Genomic DNA, 22,740 nt, shown 5'->3' with positions numbered 1-22,740 from the left:
AGATGACTAATTTTGGCAAATATTGGATGGATATTATATATATTCCTTCCAACTTCCATTGTCATTGTGACACAGCACTGATATACTCACATATAGGGTAGGATCATGGTGTTTTACTTGTGCCATTTGCATTTATCAAATGCAAGTGAGTGATGTCATAGGCTCCTGGAATTTGCTGTTCCATAGGCCCCAAGGTGCTTTCACATCCATGTTAAATTATCAGTCAATCATGAGCTATGAATAAATCAGAGGTGTGTTGGAATCAGATCAGTGTTGTAATTCAGTTTATCTCCAATTTACACAGGCCTACTCTACTAGCCCATAATTACACCGTCATAGAGCGAGCGCGCAATCTGACCGCGTAATCCATTTTTTTACTGGCTCATCCATGGCGTGGTCTTCAGAAAACTCATCCCATTGGACGATACAAGATGTTGTTCATGCGCAAGAAATTGAATAACTCGCCACTGCTGATTGGACTAAATATGTAAGAGACCTGTGAGTCTCTGAATCATTTTTTATTTCTAGTAGGCCCATTTAATCCCTTTGTCCACATGTAGGCTCGTAAACAATAGCCTACAGGAAAGATAAATTCCTGTTCATAAAGCCGTGCATTTCACCACATGCTTATGGGCTCGCCCTCTAGTATACAAAATAACCCAACTTTCTGTGAAAAGCCAAAACTGTTAAATAATTAAAAAGAAAACTAAGCATCATTTGAGAATTGCAGGTTATAAAGACTATTCCGTAACGAGCTTAATGCCTGAGGTCAATGTGTTCATTCAACTCCTAACACTAGATTCTACCCCCCTCCCCTCGTCCCCATCCTCATCGGATGACGGATGAAAGCACCGCAGCTCAACGCCGGGCATCAGCCCACGAGAGGAATCTGAGGCCGGACTGCTGCGCTTCTTTTTCCCTGGTAGTGGACAGCGCCGGCTTGGGAATGGGGACAGAAGATGAACGGAGTTTTAGGACATGCTGGTGATTTCGCTTTTGGTGAACAACTATATAAAATAGCCAGCTATCCCGCATCGCAATACCTTGACGCCTCAAATGAAATCTCTGCAAGCTACAGCCCTGAATCAAGCCCAGGCTCCGAGACCTCGGATGGTTAGCCTATGCTGACCGAGAACTTGATGTTACTGTTTCGCTACTGGAATGTTCATCATCTTTTGTAACCGATGACAATCAACAAAGAAATTGGAACACTTGTCGTGGGTGCAGGGTTCCAAATTCATTCTGTCCTGACCGCGAACCTGTCTTTTTCACGTCAGCAGTACCAAGGTGACGGTATGTAGCTAGCTAGCCTGCTAACGGGATTGCCTGGATGGGCTGCTTTCAACATCAAGAGGTAGCCTTTATCGCATAATTATCACAGAGTCGTTGGAAACTGTTTTACAACCCAACAGAAGCCCCGACGCACTAAACGGAAGGAATCTGGTGGAATGAAACAAAGGTTGCACTTTGGTCTTCCCCTGCGGTACATCGGCTACTGTAATCCACTCCTCATCCATCCCTGTCCCTGTGGTGGTTCTGCTGGATAGCTCCATGGCAGTGCAAGGAGGCAGGTTGTCTGCCAGCAATTGTCCTATGGACTTTTACAGCATCACGGCTTACCATAGTCCAGTTTTATGAACCGTTTAAAGTTATCCTCCAACCACGTTATATTACAAATGGGCTTGAAAGGCATGGCTTGTTTCAACGGGTGCCCTATTATTGGAATGATGCCCACAGACTTCTAAGCTTTTCTTGCATGATGTTATAGTTAGCATGGTTGCACTACTCTTGCTATCGATATAAAGCTAGCTTTATTTGTACTACAGAGAGTATCCACCTTGACAGCAAGATTTTTTTTTAATTAAATGTTGGCCTTTCTGCGATATAAATGTCTAATACCTGTGAGCAGGGACCACTTCTCTGCGGCAGTCCATCTAAAGCGGGCATCTTTGCTGTGCTACACTTGTCTCATTGCCGCGTCTGTGAGGGAAAATGAGGTGGACGCAGAGGCAGTGGTACCGTAGCCTACTCAAACCGGATGATTCATTCTTGAGTTATTCGAGGAAGTTAGTTTGAAACGCTCTGTTATCATCTGTATGCAGGCGCGCCACCTCACTTTTTCATTCACTTCGCTACGGAGCTGTCAGAACACTACCTGGGTTTGAGGAGTGGGGATTTGTTATTTGTAACAATCGATTGTTACGAAGCATTCTAGTGGTGTTGTTGCGGGAAGCATTTTGGGTGTGACAAATTGCGTTACAAGTTAACATGTCACAGCATGCACTGATGGTTTACATCATGTGTGTGGGCAGCCGTCTCTTCGTCAACCCATGCGGATGACACGACTACTAAATCTTTGGAGATTGTCTGTTAGAAACGTTATCACTGATCTGCTGTCAAGTGTTCATTTGAAAGACTTGACTGGCCATATCCTTGCAAGAACTTTTCGAAACTTGCGCGAATCCCTTTGTGAAGTCATGTAGCTGGGAGGCAGTCTCTTTTCTCTTCCCCCCCCCCCGCTCTCCACAGATTGATGCCTCGGTGTCAGGAACACTGCTCTTCACAGTACTTTTGTCCCTCTTGTACAGATGTACAGTCTTTGGGTTACTTTTTTGGCGGCGTTATCTCCTTAACAGTGCTGGTTGCTATGGCCTTTTTAAATGGACCCAGATTACTAGACTGGGCGAACTCACCTCCACATCTTCAGTTTAACAAATATGTTTTGACTGGATATCGACCAATATCTTCTCTTCAAGACTGCATTCGGAGTCTTTTTTATCTGCACAATGAGTTGGGGAACATATATACGCATGGTAAGTATATTGTTGTACAGTAAGTTATTGTTGGGTGGGGTGGGTGTGGGTGGGTATCATCCTTCTTCCTTGGACTGAGTCACCCTAACCAGATCACCAGTAATTTCCATAGTATCCAAATTACAGGGCATGTTTTGTTTTTATGGGCATTGTAGATGTCATGACAACTCTAACTTAAAAAAAAATGGGCAACTGACTTCAGTCATGGAAGGAGAAAATGTCTGTTTATTGCTTGTGTTCCATAGAATCATGTCCCATCTTATGCATAAAAATGGTAGTGTGTGTTGTTGCAAACCAATAAAGCAAGGCGGTAAATGTGTTGTTGAGGCGAAATAACCTTCTATGGCTGGAAAAATCCAATGCCATAATGAATTCATTGTATTAGAAAGTGGGTGTTTGACCAAGGACGTGGCAATTTTCTTTACATCACTCTGAAAATGTGGAGTCAGCTTGAATGGGTGCAAAGCTATGAAATGAAAACCATTGTTGCCCCCCCCCCCCAACACACACACACACACACACACACACACACACACACACACACACACACACACACACACACACACACACACACACACACACACCTTGCCAGGCAGTTGGGAGCTGGACACTGGATATTGCTGCTAAGGCACATGCGAAAAAGAACAGCAAGATCAGAACAGTGCAGTCTTTTCTCCTAGTACTATGACTTCATAATTTGCTAATCAGGATACCCAATACTTGTTATGGATGATGTATGTTTTTCTAGTTTGCTTGTCAATGTTACGTTGATGGAAAAGTAGAGTGCACTAGATCCATTCTTTAAAAAAATGAAAAATGTTTCCACATACTGGCCAGGTTTTGCAAAACATTTAAACAATGATACATACTGTAATGATGCATGTACCTACGGTAGGCTGCTGTATAACTTAGGCCATGGGTGTCAAACTCAAATTGACCGAGGGCCAAAATCAAAATGTGGAACAAAGTTGTGGGCCAACTCAATTTCTCAATTTTAAAAATTGTGCTTAAATTGTGAATGCATGCACATAATACTCTAAGGCAATTTCACAAGTCTCATTCCCATTATGTAAGGTAGATCTAAAGTGCCGGCCCTGCACATATTCTGTGGCATATGAATGTGAGATGTTACTGGTCAGGGCTCACTCGTAGTAATGGTGTATGCAGGGTTCCCACTGGTGCTTGAATTCCTTGAAAATGCTTGAATTTCAATTAAGTGTTTTCAAGGTTGTGAAAATGCTTGAATTTTTGGTGAAGTGCTTGAAAACGCTTGAAATTTGTGTCAAGTCAAACTCAGTAAGCCAAATAATAGAAATAAATTCTTCAGGTACATAAAAAATCTGAGGGAGTGAGATGTCAGATGGGATTTGCCATTCGACACCCTAAAATTGATTAGAATGCAGTAAATTGCATCTTAAAAACACAATTTTCTGGGGGAGGATCCCCACACCCCCTTCCCGCGACCTATTAAAGGTGCTGGAAAACTGAAAATTTGGTGCTTGAAGGTGCTTGAAAAGTGCTTGAATTTGTTCATGAAAAATGTGTGGGAACCTTGTGTGTGTGGGTGAAATGAAATTGAAATGACCTCGCGGTCCAAATGAAATGACTGACTAATTTAGGTACAGTTATAACAGACATATATTATATACATTTATGTTTTTGGGCTTTTTATGCCTTTATTATATCCCCGAAACGCGGAGCCGCCGCCGCGTAAGGTCTTTTGTGTTAACGCGATAACTTTTGAACGGATGTTTGGATTTGTCCCAGATTTGGTGTGTGAATGCTCTAGGGTAGGTTCATGAACTGATTCGAGTTTGGAGGTCAACAGTTTCAAGATGGCCGAATTCAAGATGGCCGAATTTTTTTTTGGGCCCATTACTTCTGACCGGGTGGATGGATTTGTCCCAGATTTGGTGTGTGAATGCTCTAGGGTGGGTTCATGAACTGATTAGAGTTTGGAGGTCAACAGTTTCAAGATGGCCGAATTCAAGATGGCGGAATTTTTGTTTGGCCCATTACTTCTGACCGGGTGGATGGATTTGTCCCAGATTTGGTGTGTGAATGCTCTAGGGTGGGTTCATGAACTGATTAGAGTTTGGAGGTTAACACTTTCAAGATGGCTGAATTCAAGATGGCCGAATTTTTGTTTGGTCCATAACTTCTGACCGGATGGATGGATTTGTCCTAGATTTGATGTGTGAATGTTCTAGGGTAGGTTCATGAACTGATTCGAGTTTGGAGGTCAACACTTTCAAGATGGCTGAATTCAAAATGGCCGAATTTTTGTTTGGTCCATAACTTCTGACCGGATGGATGGATTTGTCCCAGATTTGGTGTGTGAATGTTCTAGGGTAGGTTCATGAACTGATTCGAGTTTGGAGGTCAACACTTTCAAGATGGCTGAATTCAAGATGGCCGAACTTTTGTTTGGCCCATAACTTCTGACCAGTTGGATGAATTTGTCCCAGATTTGGTGTGCTAATGCTGCAGGGTAGGTTCATGAACTGATTCGAGTTTGGAGGTCAACACTTTCAAAATGGTGGAATTTTTATTTGGCCCATAACTTCTGACTGGGTGGATTGATTTGCCCGGTAACTCCTTAATTTAATGGTTCACCATTTCAGTGACTCTACCATATCAGGTAGGCCTACAGTGTATTAACCAGTGTAACAATATTTAATACCATGTAATACTAGTGTAATACCAGTGTAAAAATAGGCAATACCAGGTACAGTGTAATAACCAGTGTAACAATATGTAATGCCATGTAATACTAGTGTAATACAAGTGTAAAAATATGCAATACCATGTAATACCACTTACACACAAATAGCCTACATGATATAAGTACAAAATTGGTACATGGTGTCACACTGGTATTACGTGGTATTAAATATTGTACCACTGGTCATTACACTGTACCTAATGTGGTATATCCACTGTAATAGTGAACCATTAAAACAGTGTTACCATTTGCCCCATTTTTTCCTTCATTTTCACAATAGTCATTTGGTTTTAAGCCTATGCACGTCATTGATCTATGTATAGATATTAAATATATTTATTTTATATTTTGTATTTATCATAAACGTTTATGAAAAGGTGGACGGGAGTGGTAGGAATGATTGGGGACTGGAAGCGTCGCGTTTCGGGGATATACCTTAAGCAGTCGAAGGCGACTGCACAGGCAGTCTAGTTTGTTAGTGAGAGTGAAGGGATAGCGGGAAATGGTTGGGCGAGAGAGATGTGGGAGGTTCGGGAAATTACCTCAGGTGGGGATTGAACCCGGTGTGACCGTACAGTGCCTTAGCCATGTGTGCCACAGCCAAGGCCAATAGCATAATACATCTCTGCTAATCTATTGCATCACAATCAAAGGTTTTATTCCAATACACATTATGGCCTATTAGTTCTACGAATTATTAATTCTATTCCATTGTTTTCTATTCTTTAGGCGTAGTCAAAGGTGGAGACATTAATATGGCTAAGCTTAATTGTCCAGGTATGCTACTTTTGCATTACGTTTGTGAAAAAGTTGTGGGAACAGTCTAGGTTTACCTAAAAAGTGGTTGGACATGTCCACATAAGGTCACTGACTGAGGTCAATGTGGGCCGATATTTCTTTGGCACGGAGTCCTCATTTGAATGACGCCTTAAGCATGATGCTCATCTAAAATTGCATTTTGCCTCTAACACCTGTGTATCACGTACATACGTAATAAACACGCCTGGCGCACACACAGTATTTGATTATTTTGTTTTGTAAATATTGGGCCCACATACTTTAAGCATTGAAATACATGGCCCATGGTGGGACTGTTGCCTAGGAAGGTCACCTTCTGTATTACTTATCCATACTGCATGTTACTGTATGTGAATGTGCTGAGGTCAGGAGTACACACAGGCGGCCGGCCGGTCGGCACAGGCAAGGCAAGCCGGCCCAGAGCATCCTGCATGGCTGGGCAGTAGGCTCTCCTGTTTGTGATGGGTGAGGCTTTTGCTCAGTGTTGCCAGATTGGGTGGTTTCCCGCCCAATTGGGCTGCATGGGGTGGTCGTCTCTGCGGGTAAAAATGGAATTTGGAGAAAAAAACAATTTTTGTCCATAGAAATCAATAGAATTTAGGGCTGCACGATTATGGAAAAAATCATAATCACGATTATTTTGGTCAAAATCATAATCACGATTATTAATCACGATTATTGATTTTTGCTGATTTTTTTGAAAATTATAACAAGATGAAATATAACCAAGAATGAATTACATACGGGATGAGCAAAATAAAATGAATTGTAATTATTATGTAAAGGCAATAGCATGAAATTTAAGTGGACAGATTTCTGGCCAGAAACACCAGCCTGTCAGTATGTTCTGGCTTCTCAAAAGTAGGTCACTATTGCCACGATTAAATCACGATTAAAATCCTGAGTTCGATTTCACTATTTTATCACGATTTTGATTATTTTTCGATTAATTGTGCAGCCCTAATAGAATTGGGCAGATTTAGTGCTTCCAGGCGGGTTTTGAGCATTTTTTGGGCGGGAAATCATCAGCCTCATCTGGCAACCCTGCGCTTGCTTTGCTGTGCCTTGCCTTGCCTGGCCTTGTCCCGCGGAGTAGGCTACAGGGCAGTGGTAGTACAACAGGGCTGTGGCTAGGGAGATAGTGCACTCAAAATAGATGTGTCGTAACGTAAGGCATTGGAGTCATTACCTGAGCAGAACTAATGATGAGATAACACACAGAGAGTGGAGAGGGAGGGTGCTCTGTGTGTGTGTGTGTGTGTGTGGGTGTGGGTGTGGGTGGGTGTGCGCACAGGCGCGTGAGCCAGGAGTGCTGTGCGCATGATGTGTGTATGTGTGTGCGTGTGAGGTGTGCAACGTGTGTGTGTGTGTGTGTGTGTGTGTTTGTGTGTGCTATGCTGTGTGCGTGTGTGTGTGTTGTGCGTGTGACGTGTGATTGGGGTGGTGAGGGGTGTGGTTCACTTCACTCCATCCTGGGACTCGTGTGTGTCCTTGTAGCCGGGCCGGTTGCTCAGAGCTGAATGGGAGTCACTGTGATGGGGGCTGCTGTTGCTTGGCTGGCCTCTGGTGGCACTTTGGACGTCCTGGTGTAAGAAAACAGGGGTGCAACTACAACCAGTGGAATAAGTGAGACGTCATGGTTCAGGCAGGCTCAGTGCTGTATGATCACGGTTGCATGGATTGAAAAACACTGTGCTTTTCAAGGTGTGGGCCGGGGACCCCTGGGCTGGGGGGCTGGGAGGGGATGCTAGGGGGGCTGCGGCAGGCGGGCAGGAAAAATAAAGCAATATAAAATGAGAAGATTTATAAATTGAATAACTTAAGCAGGCCAACATAAACAAAAAATAAGCAAACTTGTCCCAGTGGATTCATTTTCTTCTTTACAATGTTTAACTTCTGTTTTATGCTTTCTGTAGTACTTGAATGGGTTTAGAAATGCACCAACTTCATCGAGTTATGAAATCAGGTGCACAGAATAGTGCGGCATTGCCCATGTTAGGGGGGGAGAAAAGTCCGCTACAACCAGGATTTTTTGCTCCCACTTATTTTTTATTTTTCTGTGACGTACAAAAAATCCTGGTTGTAGCAGACTTTTCTCTCTTTTTATCTTAACCCTTGAACAATCGCACATGGGAGGGGAGAGACGGCAGTGCCCTAGACTTATCCTAGACCCATCTTCACAGCTTGCTGACAAATTCTGTTGCACAAAAGAAAGAAAAAGGTTGAAAAAAGGTTATTGTTAGTCAGGGCTTCTGTAGTGTCTTTTTCTTCAGGTGAAACGCCAGAAAAGAGGATTTCACTGTGCATTAGTCTGCACTGTGCACTAGTCTACTGTTTGTAACATTTATTCACAAACATTAGGCGCTAAGGTGCCAGATTAAATGCTTTACTTAAAGAAACAAAAAAACATCGTTTTGTGCTGTTTTTACATTATTTCATTTTAAATGTGCTATTTTTTTGTTTCATAACATATTTTGTTGCTTACTGTCAAACAGTCTTCCTTGAGCTATGGATAAGCTTAGCTTATAAAAATAACATTTTAATATTGAAACCCATCATGTAAGTGCTGAATAGGTACCTACCTGTTCAACTATATTAGGGCAATTCCATGGAAATGTCAACCAGACCATGAAACAAGAATTTGTCTTTTAATTAAAAAATACAATATCTAACACGACACCAAGGTTTCTATATTACAGAGGTACTTAAGATGAACCTGTATGTCATATGTGGGGCCCTCCATACTCAATATTTTGGCTTAAATGGACAAAAAAGGGTCATTTTGGGTGATTTTGCACAATTTTGTACTTTTTTGACAGCTGACATTTAGGCTATGCTAATATCCATGAAATGGCAAAAGACCACCCATCTAAATTCTTATTTAGGAACTTAAGAGATAGTTCTAACTTGTATACAGGGTTGTTAAATATAATCAGAGGGTTATCATGGATTTCTCGAACATATAAAATGTGGATTTCAGACGCGTCACATCCATAACGAAATTCCGTCACATCCATAACGCTGATTTTTCTTCCCCCAAGTCTACATGAAATACAAAATATTTAAAAAAAATGTATTTTCATGTTCCACTAAGACTCTTTTATCAAATGAATATCTACATTTGGATATTATGTTAACAGTTTCACAGACTTTGATGAAAATGTGTTATCACCTGAGAAATGGGGTATTTTTTCTGTCACATCCGTAACGCATGACTTTTTTTGGCATTTTCTTGTGCTGTACATGTACTATGGGAATATATTTTCCCCCCATCACTTCTCCAACATGGGAGGTCTTTAAAACATACAACACTTCTTTTAATAGTGGGAAAGAATAAAAACTAGCTCAGTCATTAGTTGCCATTTTGAGTCCAAATGTCACATCCATAACGCTGGAATTGCCCATTACTACTATATTACAATACCATGACTCCTGATTAGGGTTCTGCCCAAGCAGTAAACAGAGCTAGGCTTACGTGGTTGAACTCAAAAATACTAAGTTAAGTTGACTGCAGTCAAATTGTGGAAGTGATCTGAGGAAGTCAGTCACAGTATGTGGTTTTGTTTGTAAAACTTACACAAGAGTGCTGTGTACGTATACTCACCCAACAGGTACAGTCGGTACTAAGGCAGGCTAGCAAAACGTACAGTGTTCCTCACACATCAGGTACAGTCGGTAGGCTAGCGGGTTAACGTACAGTGTGCCTCTATTGAGAGCATCCAGACTGCATGAAGTGAAACAATGATGTGAAAGAGTCAGTCTGGCCCGCCTGGCTATAGGACAAAGCTATTCACACACAGTCCCAAATCCAATGTATGTAGGGAACTGGGTAAAGGGCCAGCTCTGCCGTGCCACCAAACTCATGATGTTGTGGCCAAAAGCTGCTTGAACTGGTGCACAGTAGAATTTTTTATTTTTTTTTTAAAAGCAGTGTTACTGTAATATAACACGTAAAGGGTACTCTGGGATCAGATGCACTCCCAAAAATGTTAAACAGACTCTTTTGGTGCTGATTTAACACTTGAAAGATTTGCTGTACAGTGTGCGCAGTCACAGCTCACAGGCACACATTTTTAGAGGTTTAGCAAACATGTTCACCCATCAGTGGCATGGCATTTCCCACTTCCCTTTTCTGGTGTAATTGGGAGCAACTCTGCACGCGTGTGTACAGTAGGCAGAACTTTAGACTTTCTATTATTTTCTTCTTTGTGTTATGGACTGTATTTTATGTAGAACGTTTCGGCCTGATTTCTTAGCAGAGTTCAAATTTTGAAGTGACTGAGACGTTTTTTTTGTGTGTGTGTGTGTGTGTGTGTGTGTGTGTGTGTGTGTGTGTGTGTGTGAGAGCAAACTTGAGCAAAAAAAACCTTACTACAGCATTATTATTATTATGGCTCATTGCAAACATGTTTACTATGTTGTTGTTTATAACTTGTTCCTTCCTTCTTCCAGGCTATTGTAAACCAATGACGATTGTTGGGTTGTGTATGTCTGTAGAGGTTTTAACCTCTGTCTCTACCTCCCCCCTGTCCCTTTCCCTTTCTTTCTCTCCTTGTTTCTCTCCCTGTCGCTCTCTCTCTCTCTCTGTCTGTCTGTCTGTCTCTCTCTCTCTCCATCCCTCCCTCTTTCTTTCTCTGTCTCTCTCTGTCTCTCTCTGTCTCTCTCTCTCTCTCTCTCTCTCTCTCTCTCTCTCTCTCTCTCTCTCTCTCCTGTCTCCATACCATCCTCCTCCTCCTCCATCTCTCCCTATCCATCCATCTCTCCCTATCTGTCTTCTTTCTCCCCTCCTCCAGGCATCCCACTGCTGTGTTTCCTGGTGCTGCTACCTCTCAACATCCCCTGGTCCCAGATCAGCGTGACGTGGCTGGGCGTGGTGCACTTCCTGGCCTGTCTGTCGCCGCAGCTGGGCTCGGTGCTCTACCACCTCTTCATGAACCACGAGGGCGGCGAGCCCGTCTACCACACGCTGCTCAAGCTGGACATGTGCGGCATCTGCATGATCAACACCTTAGGTGGGTCACACACACACCCCACCCCCCAAATTATCATGTCAACCCACCCCCCCACCCCCATGTGCGGCATCTGCATGATCAACACCTTAGGTGGGTGTAACGGAGGCTAACTAGCACAGAGTTGGCGTGGAACGTTGGTAAACCTCCCTCCGATAGCCTCATACAGTCTCGTGCCGTTGGGCCGAGAGACTAGTCTCTTGGCCCAGCGGTATCGTACTGTGTCTCCCATTGCCGGACCGTTGTAGTTGATGAGATCGCACGTTCGATCCCCGAGGGGGCGTGAACAGGTGCAAGATGAGCTCCGTCTCATGGGTCAGATTTTTTTTTACAATCTCACTTCAGGAGAAGTGGGTAGACTGCGTACCCCCGCGTACCACGCCCACTACACCCCTGTGTCTGTCTGCCTGTCTTTCTCTTTTTCTAAGCTGGACATGTGGGGCATCTGCATCTCCCTTGTGGGTCAGCTTAGCTAGCTAGTAGCCAGGCAGCGCCCTCCTCAGTGCCGTAGGGCTGGACTGGCCATCTGGCATAGCGGGTGGGCCCCACACCCTTGTGGGCCCCTATTTTGAGAAATGTTTAAAAAAAAAAAATGCGGGACCCACCGGTGAGTCAGTTCTGTACCGCTAATTACCCGGGGCCCCTTTAAGCCTAAAAATGCCCGGCCCCTATTTCTCCCCTAGTTCAGCCCTGGGCGCAACACCTTCAGTGTTGCTTCTAGTCAGGCCAAGAGCAATGCAAAATATTGTTTCTGAGCTCTGGAAAATTCAAGAACTCCTCCCACTTTCACGGGAAGCACACAACCAGTAGCAAACCAAGGGAGGCGGGTCAACCATGCTGTTTGGGAAGTGTTAATTGTTATGTTCTTGGTCAGACCAAGTCTTGAAGAGATTTGAAAGTCAATGATAATCAGGCTAGGGTCAGTTGGCCCCGGCTCTCTGAGTCTGTCTCTGTCTGTCTGCCTGCCTGTCTGAATGCCTGCCTGTTTGTCAGTCGGTCCGTCTGTATGTATGTCTGTCTGTCTGTCTGTCTCTTTTTCTGTCTGTCTGTTAAAGGGACATTAAGCTCTTTGGTGTGTGTCTTTCTGCCTCTGATTGTCTGCCTCTGATTGTCTCTACAAGCTGCCTACAAGCTGCCTACAAGCAGTCTGCTCAATTATCTCTAGTCTTGGTCTGTCTCCCTGCTCATCTGTCTGTCTGTCTGTTTGTCAGGTCAGCTTGGCTCCAAGCTGCCTACATACATTCTTCTGTTTGATTATCATCTTCCTACAGTGGTAGTCTGGAATGCATTTCCTTCCATTTTCCGATATTTTACCAATACTATTACAGTGACCACAGGCATTGGTCAGTGCAGTATGAGCGGCTGCGTTTTATGGGCAAGGCCACTGCCTAAGAGAGAGAGAGAGAGAGAGAGAGAGAGAGAGAGAGAGAGAGAGAGAGAGAGAGAGAGAGAGAGAGAGAGACTTTATTAATCCCCAAGGGGACATTGAGTGCCACCTGGTCATACAAACAACACATAACAGGAAGACAGGACAAATACATTATAAATAAGAGCTAAGAAATAAATAAAGACAAAAGCAGGCCATCATAAAAACACACAAGAATCTCAACAACATTATAAAACATTAAAAAGACACTCAGCAGCTGTTGTTAAAAAATCTGATAGCTGCAGGAATAAAAGATCTTCTGAACCTCTCGGTGGAGCATCTAGGTAGGAGGGGCCTTCCCACTTGCCTTTCCTTGTCTCGCTTTGCCTCGCCTCAGCTCTCCAGCTCTCCAGCTCCTCGCCTCGCCAGCCTGGCATAGCCTCTCCTCTCCTAGTGCCACACCGTGCCACTCTGCTTCACATGGGCGTCCTCACACTCCCTCGTGCAGGGCCTCACATCTCTCCCCCTACACACACACACACACACACACACACACACACACACACACACACACACACACACACACACACACACACACACACACACACACACACACACACACACACACCAGCCAGCCAGCCTGACACACTGGAGGGCCTTTGTTTGTGCCCACTGTCCTTTTCTATAATGTCCCTGCCTTGTGCGTGACGGTATGTTTACTGTGTGTGTGTACTGTGTGTGTGTGTGTGTGTGTGTGTGTGTGTGTGTGTGTGTGTGTGTGTGTGTGTGTGTGTGTGTGTGTGTGTGTGTGTATGTGCATGCGTGCGTACGTGTGTGTGCGTGTGTGTGTGTGTGTGTGTGCTAAGTGTGTGCTAAGCTATCTGTCTTTTTAGTTGTTTTTCCTTCCTCTTTCCCTTCATGTGTTTTCTTTCTTTCTTTCTTTCTTTCTTTCTTTCTTTCTTTCTTTCTTTCTTTCTTTCTTTCTTTCTTTCTTTCTTTCTTTCTTTCTTTCTTTCTTTCTTTCTTTCCTGAAGTCACCTCACACAAACCAGCACAATCCTCCTTCTGTACGGCGAGGACATTTATGCTCTGGCTTTTTCTTTTGTTAAGGGCCAAGTCAACCCCAGCAGGCAGCATCACTAGCAACTCCTACCCCTGATCAGTCCCAGAGGCTTGGTCCTAAAGCCTGGTTTAGACTCGTCCTGCAGGCTTGGTCCTAAAGCCTGGTTTAGACTCGTCCTGCAACTGCAGCCTACGTACAGTACACAAACAGCGACCACCACCATGTCCCCCTCTGCAGAGCTGAAACGACCCCTTGCAGCGCTAAACGTATGTTTGTCAATCTTATTCCAGTTCTAACAACCAAGCAAAGCCTCTTCAGGACACGTAGGCCTATACATTACCCCAAGAAGGCAAACATGGAATATCTCAGTGCTGTCCCAAAAAAACTCACTCAAAATACCACAGTGGAAATGCCTCCAATGCTCAATGTTAAATTAGCTTTACAGAATGCCAGGTCTCTAAGGAACAAGCCTTTTATTGTCAATGAGTTTATCTGTACCCACAACCTTGATTTTTTATTTTTGACTGAAACATGGCTGGAAAAATCCACTAGTTCTATCACACTTATAGAAGCAACCCCGCCTCACTTTCATTTCATTAGTACAGAAAGGCAGAATAAACAGGGAGGGGGGATAGCAATTATTTTCAAGGCACTGTTTCAATGTCAAAAGACAGCACTAGGTGAATTTTTCATCTTTGAATACTTAGCTGCAGTTCTAAAATGTTCTTCCGACATACTGTTATTAACTATCTACAGACCTCCAAGACTTTCTGCACCACTCTTCTTAGAGGAATTTGGTGAGCTGTTGTCGAATGTTTGTGTGGACTATGATAGCCTTTTTTATAACAGGCGACTTCAATTTTCACGTAAACGACTTAGATAATGTCTATGCTAAGGAATTTTTTTAAGTCTTATTTGACATTTTAGCCTTACACAGCATGTAACAGGACCAACACACAACCAAGGTCACACTCTAGACCTAATAATAACAAAAGGCCTCAATGCTTGTGCTAGTGTCAAAGACTATGGCTTTTCTGACCATTACTGCATTTTTTCTGATGTTTCCCTATGTACCCTCATGTTCAAAGGGAATCTGTTACAGTCAAAAAAACGTATAATCAACTGTGAGACAGCCTCACTCTTTCAGCAAGCACTTTCAGAGATCCAAAGTCAAACTTCAGAGAATGCAGATGATCTCATGGTTAATTTTAATGCAAGGATGACCCATATTATGGATGTTATTGCCCCCGAAAAAATCAAAACAGTGGGACATAAAAAAGCCCCTTGGAGAATGAATCCCACAGTTATATTGCTAAAGCAAGAATGCAGGAGGGCTGAAAGACAGTGGCGTAAATCCAAACTTGAAGTCCACTACCAAATCTATAAACACACACTCTCGAAATACAACCAAGAAATTTCTAAAGCTAGACAATCTTTTTTCTCTGACATAATTAACAGAAATATTAATAATGCACGCGTCCTGTTTGGCACTGTGGAAAAGCTAGCAAGGCCCCCAAATCAAATGCCCTCTGAGTTCCTCTCAGTCAGCAAATGCAATGAGTTTGCATCCTTTTTCAAAGGTAAGATTGAAAAAATACGTACAAACATACTCACACATGTGCAACCGACCCAAGATTCGGACCAACTTGTTACGGTGAAGTTAAATCCTAACCTCATGAGAAATTTTAATTTAGTTGATGTGGACATTCTTAATAGAACGGTACAAAGTCTTAGCTCCTCTACATCTGACTTAGATATTCTACCAACAGCCTTCTTCAAATCCATCTTACACCTAATATCACCAGATGTACTTCAGATCATCAACACCTCACTACAAACAGGCATATTCCCAGGCTGTCTGAAAGAAGCAGTTGTGAAACCCTTACTGAAAAAGAACAACCTGGATGCACTGGTACTAAACAACTATAGGCCCATATCCAATCTACCATTTATGGGTAAAATAATAGAGAAAATTGTTTTTAACCAATTAACTGCCTTTTTAATGTCTAATAGCTATTTTGTTCAGTCTGTTTCAATCTGGTTTCCGTGCCTACCACAGCACTGAAACAGCTCTTATCAAAGTTATGAATGACATAAGATTGAATTCTGATGCTGGCAAATCATCCGTCTTGGTACTTCTTGATTTGAGTGCTGCTTTCGATACAGTTAATCATTCTATACTACTACATAGACTGGAACCTGGTTGGTTTTACGGGCATAGTGATCGACTGGTTAAAATCGTACTTACAACAAAGAAGTTTTTTGTCGCCATTGGAAGACATACTTCATCACCAATGTCTCTGGATTGTGGGGTCCCCCAGGGCTCCATTCTGGGACCACTACTGTTCAATCTGTATATGTTGCCACTGGGACACATTATCGAGAATAACTCGTAGCTATGCGGATGATACCCAGCTCTACTTATCTATGTCCCCCAATGACTACACCCCCCTTGAATCACTCTATCATTGCATGGACCAAATTAACAAATGGATGTCTCACAATTTCCTCCAGCTGAACACAGAAAAAACTGAAGTAATTATATTTGGGAAAAGAGAGGAGAGACAAAAGATTGCTACTATCCTTGAAACGAAGGGACTGAAACCAAGGGAAACAGTTAAAAATCTTGGGGTCCTCATTGACAGTGACCTAAATTTCAACAGTCACATGAAAGCTATTACTAAGTCTGCATTCTATCACATAAAAAACGTCTCTAAATTTAAACATGATCTGGAGAAGCTAATACATGCCTTCATTTCTAGTAAAGTCGATTACTGTAACAGTCTGTTTACTGGCCTCCCAAATAAGACCATTAAACAGCTTCAACTGGTACAAAATGCAGCTGCAAGGGTTCTTACAAAGACAAGGAAGTTTGACCACATTACTCCAATTTTAAGATCGCTGCATTGGCTCCCAGTAAGCTACAGAATTGATTTTAAGGCAATGCTACTTGTATTTAAATCATTAAATGGAATGGGACCCACATATCTACTGGATATGTTTCAGCTGTATGCACGGCCAGGTCACCTAAGTCAACGGAGAAGAATTTGCTGGTGATTCCAAAAGTCAAAACAAAATGTGGAGAGGCAGCCTTTAGCTTCTATGCTTCAAAGCTTTGGAACCAGCTTCCAGATGACGTAAAAAATGCACCCACTATTGATAGCTTTAAATCTAGACTCAAGACAAAGCTGTTCTCAGATGCTTTCTTCAATTATTGAATGAAAAGACGGTAAAATAAGAGAAGTAAATTAGTAAAATAAGAATTGTTTTTCAAGGTTTTATGTTTATTTATGTTTTATTTTATTATTATTTTTACCTTATGTTTTATCTTAATGTTTTAAATGTTTTTTTTTTTGACTCTAATTCATTTCCCTGTTTTCCTTTCATTTACATTTGTTAACTTTGTGAAGCACATTGAGTTGCACCTGTGTATGAAATGCGCTATATAAATAAACTTGCCTTGCCTTGCCTTGCCTTGTCCCAGGCTGTATTGTCTGCAATCTGCCGCCTCCCCTCGCTGACAGTGCGTCTCCTGTATCCTGCAAAGTAGATGTTGTATGAGTAAAAAGAGGCCTTTACTGGTCAACAGCTTGTAAATGACTGCGTCTGTTCAGATCAGATGCGATAAAATTGTCATTACTCTGTACATTATGAATACAGGGCAACAAAATGCAATTTAGCATCTCATCGAAAACGCAAATAGCAGAAGTGCGAAATGTTACTGAGTGATAATACAGTTTCTGCAGATTAGGCAGTTCTATGCAGCGAGTGCAAGTAAGATGGTTATAAATGGCATATAATTACCTGCACTCCCTATTATTCTGGACAAAGCGGCCATCTCAACTTACTTATAAGTTATAAGTAGAGATGCACCGGATCCAAGATCCGGTTCCGGATCCGGCAGGATAATAGGGTTTTTCACAGGATCCGGGTCCGGCAGGATCTTAAGCAGTGGATCCGGTATCCGGTATCCGGTAGGATCCTAAAAATCAGGCTATGTGTTTCAACCCTTTTGTAGGATCCGGTATCCAGTTCCGGATCTGGCAGGATCTTAAGCAGTGGATCCGGTATCTGGCAGGATCCTAAAAATCATGATCCGGTGCATCTATAAGTAAGTTGAGATGACCGCTTTGTCCAGATCAATAGGGAGTGCAGGTAGTTCTATGCCCTTTATGCACAATAAGTCACCTTAACCCATTGTGTCCTGGAGACACATATACAGCGTTTAGCTGTTTTATTAACTATGTCGGTATGTTAGAGGTGAATGAACTCATTACAATGCAAGGGGAGGATCTTGGCTTTTAAATGTAACTCATTGCATGTTTGTATGTGCTTCGGAGGCTGAGATAAAAAAGGGCTTAGGACAAAATGGATTAAGACACCTTCATTTCTCCCAATACATGATACTCTACTCTCTACTCTACTCAATAAGATCAAGTGTGTACGGATCAAGTTGATTCTCTCACGATCGTGCCACTCTCGGAAAACACCATGGTCAGCCATCCCTAGCAGTGAGGAGTTTTGTCCAGCACACAAGTTTGCCAAAACCGCAAGGCACAAAAAAAAGCAAAGCTTTGCAATCAACAAAATCACCGCATTGACTACTGTAAACTGCAGTACCTGTGTGTGTGTGTGCGTTTGTGTGTGTATGTGTGTGTGTGTGTGTGTGTGTGTGTGTGTGTGCGTGCGTTGTGTGACATCATCTCAAAAATCCCGTTGTCCTCAAATTGGCACTTAGAGGTTTTATTGTGTGGCTGCTTTGTCAGATTGCTTGCTAGATTATACCTACGGTAGGGGCTCCCGTTCATTGAATATCTCACAACTACTGTCAGATAGTCAAGACAAGATAGTGTAAGCTAAGATAACATTTTAGCTTTTTATTTTTTTATTTATTTGTGCATTTCTTCATTCATCCATTCCTTCATCCATTCATTCTTTCTTTCCGTGGAAACTGCATGGCTGGTACAGCCACTCAGGTGCACAGCGTCATTGATGCCCTTGACCGTTGAGGACATACAACCTAGGCACTTTTTCTTCTCCAATGTGTGTGTGTGTCTGTCTGTGTGCGTGCGTGCGTGCGTGCGTGCGTGCGTGCGTGAGAGAGAGAGAGAGAGAGAGAGAGAGAGAGAGAGAGAGTGTGTGTGTGCGTGTGTGTTTGAGCACGTGCACGTGTGTGTCTGTGCTTGTGCATGTGGGTGGTGTAAGGCACTTGGTGGTGGTATGTGTGTGTGTTTGTGTGTGTGTGTGTGCGCGCGTGTGTGCGTGCGTGTGTGTGCATATGATTAGTGTCCTGTACGGTGTAAATGGAGCAGCCCGGCGCAGCACTAGCAGCAGTAGCAGTAGCAGCAGCTTCGTGCGTCTTTAGTAGCACACTAATCAGCAGATCCTGTATTCATTTTCTGCTCTTAAGGTGCTGGCCCAGCGCTTTTGGGTAGCCAGCCGTGCGCCCGTGTGCGACCCTGTTTACCCTGGACGAGGCCGGGACGAGGCCGCTCCTGTCCTGATGACTCATACAAACTTTGGTCCCCTCTCGGGACGGCTTGTGTCAAGCCCTGTGCAGCCTTTCTCTCTCTGTCTCTCTGTCTCTCTGTCTCTGTCTCTCTCTCTCTCTCTCTCTCTCTCTCTCTCAGTTCATCTCTTTCTATCTTTCTCTCCCTTTTCTCTCTCCCTCTCTCCTCGTTCTCTCTCTGTCTCTCCCCCTTGTTCTCTCTCTCTCTCTCTCTCTCTCTCTCTCTCTCTCTCTCTCTCTCTCTCTCTCTCTCTCTCTGTCTATCCCCCCCCCTCTCTCTCAGTTCATCGCTCTCTATCTTTCTCTTTCTATCTTTCTCTCCCTTTTCTCTCTCTCTCTCTCCTCGTTCTCTCTCTGTCTCTCCCCCTTGTTCTCTCTCTCTCTCTCTCTCTCTCTCTCTCTCTCTCTCTCTCTCTCTCTCTGTCTATCCCCCCCCTCTCTCTCAGTTCATCGCTCTCTATCTTTCTCTCTCCTTCTTTCTCTCTCTCTCTCTCCTCCTCGTTCTCTCTCTCTCTCTCCCCCCCTCATTCTCTCTCTCCTCCTCGTTCTCTCTCTCTCTCTCTCTCTCTCTCTCTCTCTCTCTCTCTCTCTCTCTCTCTCTCTCTCTCTCTCTCAGTTCAGCCGGTTCAGAACCGGGTGGTCTCTCACTCTCTCCCCCTCCCTCTGTTTCTCGGATACTCTATCTCTCTCTTGCTCACCTTTTTCATCACCGAATCTCTCGTCTCCCACAGCCATTTAATTCACAGCCCTTTCTGAGATATCTCTCTGCCTGTTTGTGTTTCATTCATATGCTGCGGTGTAGTGTGGGCTGTGTGTGTGTGTGTGTGTGTGTGTGTGTGTGTGTGTGTGTGTGTGTGTGTGTGTGTGTGTGTGTGTGTGTGTGTGTGTGTGTGTGTGTGTGTGTGTGTGTGTGTGTGTGTGTGTTGTCTGTGTGTATACCTATTTAAAAGCTTATAAAAACTTATCCCTTTTATTCTAACCAAACTACTGTATTACACACACTGGCACGCACGTGCGCGCGCGCACACACACACACACACACACACACGCCCTTGAGCTGCGCTTGGACACACATATTGAGCTTACAATGCACATTTGTCTTTGTCTGCCCCATGAGCCACAGTGTAGTTGCAGCTCATCACCCTGCTAACATGCTAACCGAAGGAAGGCCCACTTCTCATACACACACATACCTCAGGAAATACAGAATGCAGTAGTGCATACGTTATTACTGGAGCACATCACTATTAGTGACGTGAAAGCCCACCTGGGAAACTTCAACTCCCATTGTCATTGTGACACAGCGCGCATATATCACACAAGTGCACACTGCACACAACAAAATTGCATTTATGCCTCACCTATGCAAGGGGGCAGCCCCCAATGGCGCCCCAAGGGAGCAGTGCGGTGGGACGGTACCATGCTCACAGGGTTCCTCAGTCATAGAGGAGGATGGGCGAGAGCACTGGTTAATTACTCCCCCCACCAATCTGGCGGGTCGGGAGTCGAACCGGCAACCTTTGGGGTGCAAGTCTTAGACGCCCTAACTGCTTACCCATGACTGCCCTGTTAGCATGTTGCCAGGAGATCAGCTTTTCACCCATTAAGACACAGTGTTATACATTTTGCTGTTACCAAAATGGCCATGATCAAGTCATAGTAGTGAATTATATAAAGCCCTGTGTTTTGTCATAGTAGTGTAGTACTATGGTAGTTAACATTTTAATGTCTATTATTATCGCCTTCCACTGGTGGCAGGTCGTGCAGTATGGCGCTGCATTTGCCCTCTGCAGTTTGCGTAAGTTTGTGCAGTGCCTGTCAGGCAGCATGCCTGTCTCAAAAGCTACACACAATCATAAAAAAAGCTGTTTAAGTTTCATCCCATCCATCAGTCCATGCTTTTACTACCTGTAGAGTTGACTATTGCAATAGCCTACTTCCCCAAAGGTCACTCAGGCAGGTGCAACTAATCCAAAATGCTGCAGCAAGAATTCTAACTAAAACAAAGAAAAGAGACCACATCACTCCAGTACTTAGGTCATTGCACTGGCTACCAGTGAGATTTAGAATTGAGTTTAAAACTCTTCTGATAGTTTATAAGTCGCTAAATGGCTTAGGCCCTAAGTGTATTGTAAATATGCTTTAGCAATGTCATCCTAATAGAAATGTGAATATGTTTCCAGTAGCACGTAAAGTTGTTTTGTCTTATGAGAAGTTTTTTTTCCCACGACAGTCATTCTACTCGTTTAAGCATCAGCTTAACTCGAGTCGGGATAGTGATTAATTAACCTTTTAATCCTACCTTGTGTCTCTTTAAGGTGTAGATCTGTCAGTTGAACAATAGGCTTACTTAAGAACCCTGCTACCTCAGTCGAGTGAACTCTTCCCAATGCTTTCCAATGCAGCATTTGCTTTTTACTTTACTTTTTATCACAAAACTCTTTTTTACTTCTTTTTCACTCTTTTTGTACCTCCATTGGTAACATTTACAGAACATTGAATATTTGTGCGGGTTTGTCAAGTAAAGTTGTAGTGCGCACATCCAAGACCAACACCAAGTAGGTGCAGGATAAAAAAAGTCAAAACTATGAACAAAAAAAGAAGAAAGTCTGCACACTGCTCCCTTTGCTTTTTTTTTATTTTTCAAGTACAATGAAAAAAAAGCAACGGGAGCAGTGAACGGACATTCATCTTTTTTTGTTCAAACTATTTGTGTGGGTTTCAAATTTGTATCACTGTGTATGTTGCAACTGTTAATATGCACTTAAACATGTCTCCCCCTCATCGCTCTCTTTCACTAGAGCGCTACCCATCGTCTACAGCACCCCTCCCTCCTATTGATGTGTATCTTTAACATGTCTTCCTGTCTCCCCCATCTTCTCTCTCTCTCTCTCTCTCTCTCTCTCTCTCTCTCTCTCTCTCTCTGTCGCGCAGGAGCGTTGCCCATCGTGTACAGCACGCTGCTCTGCTACCCCTTCACGCGGACGCTGGCGCTCCTGGTCTACATCCTGCTGTCCAGCTACGCCATCTACTGCGCGGTGACGGCGCGCAACAGCGTGCGGCGTCTGCGCTCCTTTGCCTGGCAGGCCCTCTTCCGCTTCAGCTTCTTCCTGCTGCGCTGGGCGGGCGTGGGCGGCGGCAGCCCCACCTCGCTGCGCCACTTCCTGACCATGGACGCGCTGGCCGTGCTGGGCGGCGTCATCAACATCACGCGCATCCCCGAGCGCTTCCGGCCGGGCCTCTTCGACTACTGGTGCAACAGCCACCAGATCATGCACGTGCTGGTGGTGGGCTCCATCCTCTACCTGCACTGGGGCGTGCTGGACGACCTGCTCTGGATCAACACCTACCACTGTCCCTCGGACTGACCCAGGGGCCAGGGCCCTGGCTGGGAGTGTGGTCGGGGCTGGGGGTGGGGGTGGAGAGTGGCCTGGGGCTTGGGGTTGGGGTTGGGGTT

At 43.9% G+C, this 22,740-nt stretch overlaps 1 protein-coding gene across 1 annotated transcript; it reads left to right on the top strand.

Moving 5' to 3' along the window:
- The first annotated feature begins 1,403 nt into the window (after window positions 1-1,403).
- Window positions 1,404-22,708, top strand: paqr4a (progestin and adipoQ receptor family member IVa). The gene is made up of 3 exons (XM_063216261.1): window positions 1,404-2,813; window positions 11,130-11,348; window positions 22,218-22,708. Exons 1-3 carry the CDS (start codon window positions 2,534-2,536, stop codon window positions 22,649-22,651), a joined length of 933 nt encoding a protein of 310 aa, XP_063072331.1. The 5' UTR covers window positions 1,404-2,533; the 3' UTR covers window positions 22,652-22,708.
- Window positions 22,709-22,740: the final 32 nt, after the last annotated feature.

This window comes from Engraulis encrasicolus, chromosome 2 (genome assembly GCF_034702125.1).
Source record: "Engraulis encrasicolus isolate BLACKSEA-1 chromosome 2, IST_EnEncr_1.0, whole genome shotgun sequence".
NCBI classification, from domain to species: domain Eukaryota; kingdom Metazoa; phylum Chordata; class Actinopteri; order Clupeiformes; family Engraulidae; genus Engraulis; species Engraulis encrasicolus.
Note: the sequence above shows the minus strand (reverse complement) of the source record. Positions and strands in the feature narration are given on the sequence as shown.

Coding starts and splice junctions, on each gene's coding strand:
- paqr4a (XM_063216261.1), top strand. CDS start 2,534: ATGCCTCGGTGTCAGGAACACTGCTCTTCACAGTACTTTTGTCCCTCT. Junction 2,814..11,129: donor GGGGAACATATATACGCATG/GTAAGTATATTG, acceptor CCCCTCCTCCAG/GCATCCCACTGCTGTGTTTC. Junction 11,349..22,217: donor CTGCATGATCAACACCTTAG/GTGGGTCACACA, acceptor TCTGTCGCGCAG/GAGCGTTGCCCATCGTGTAC.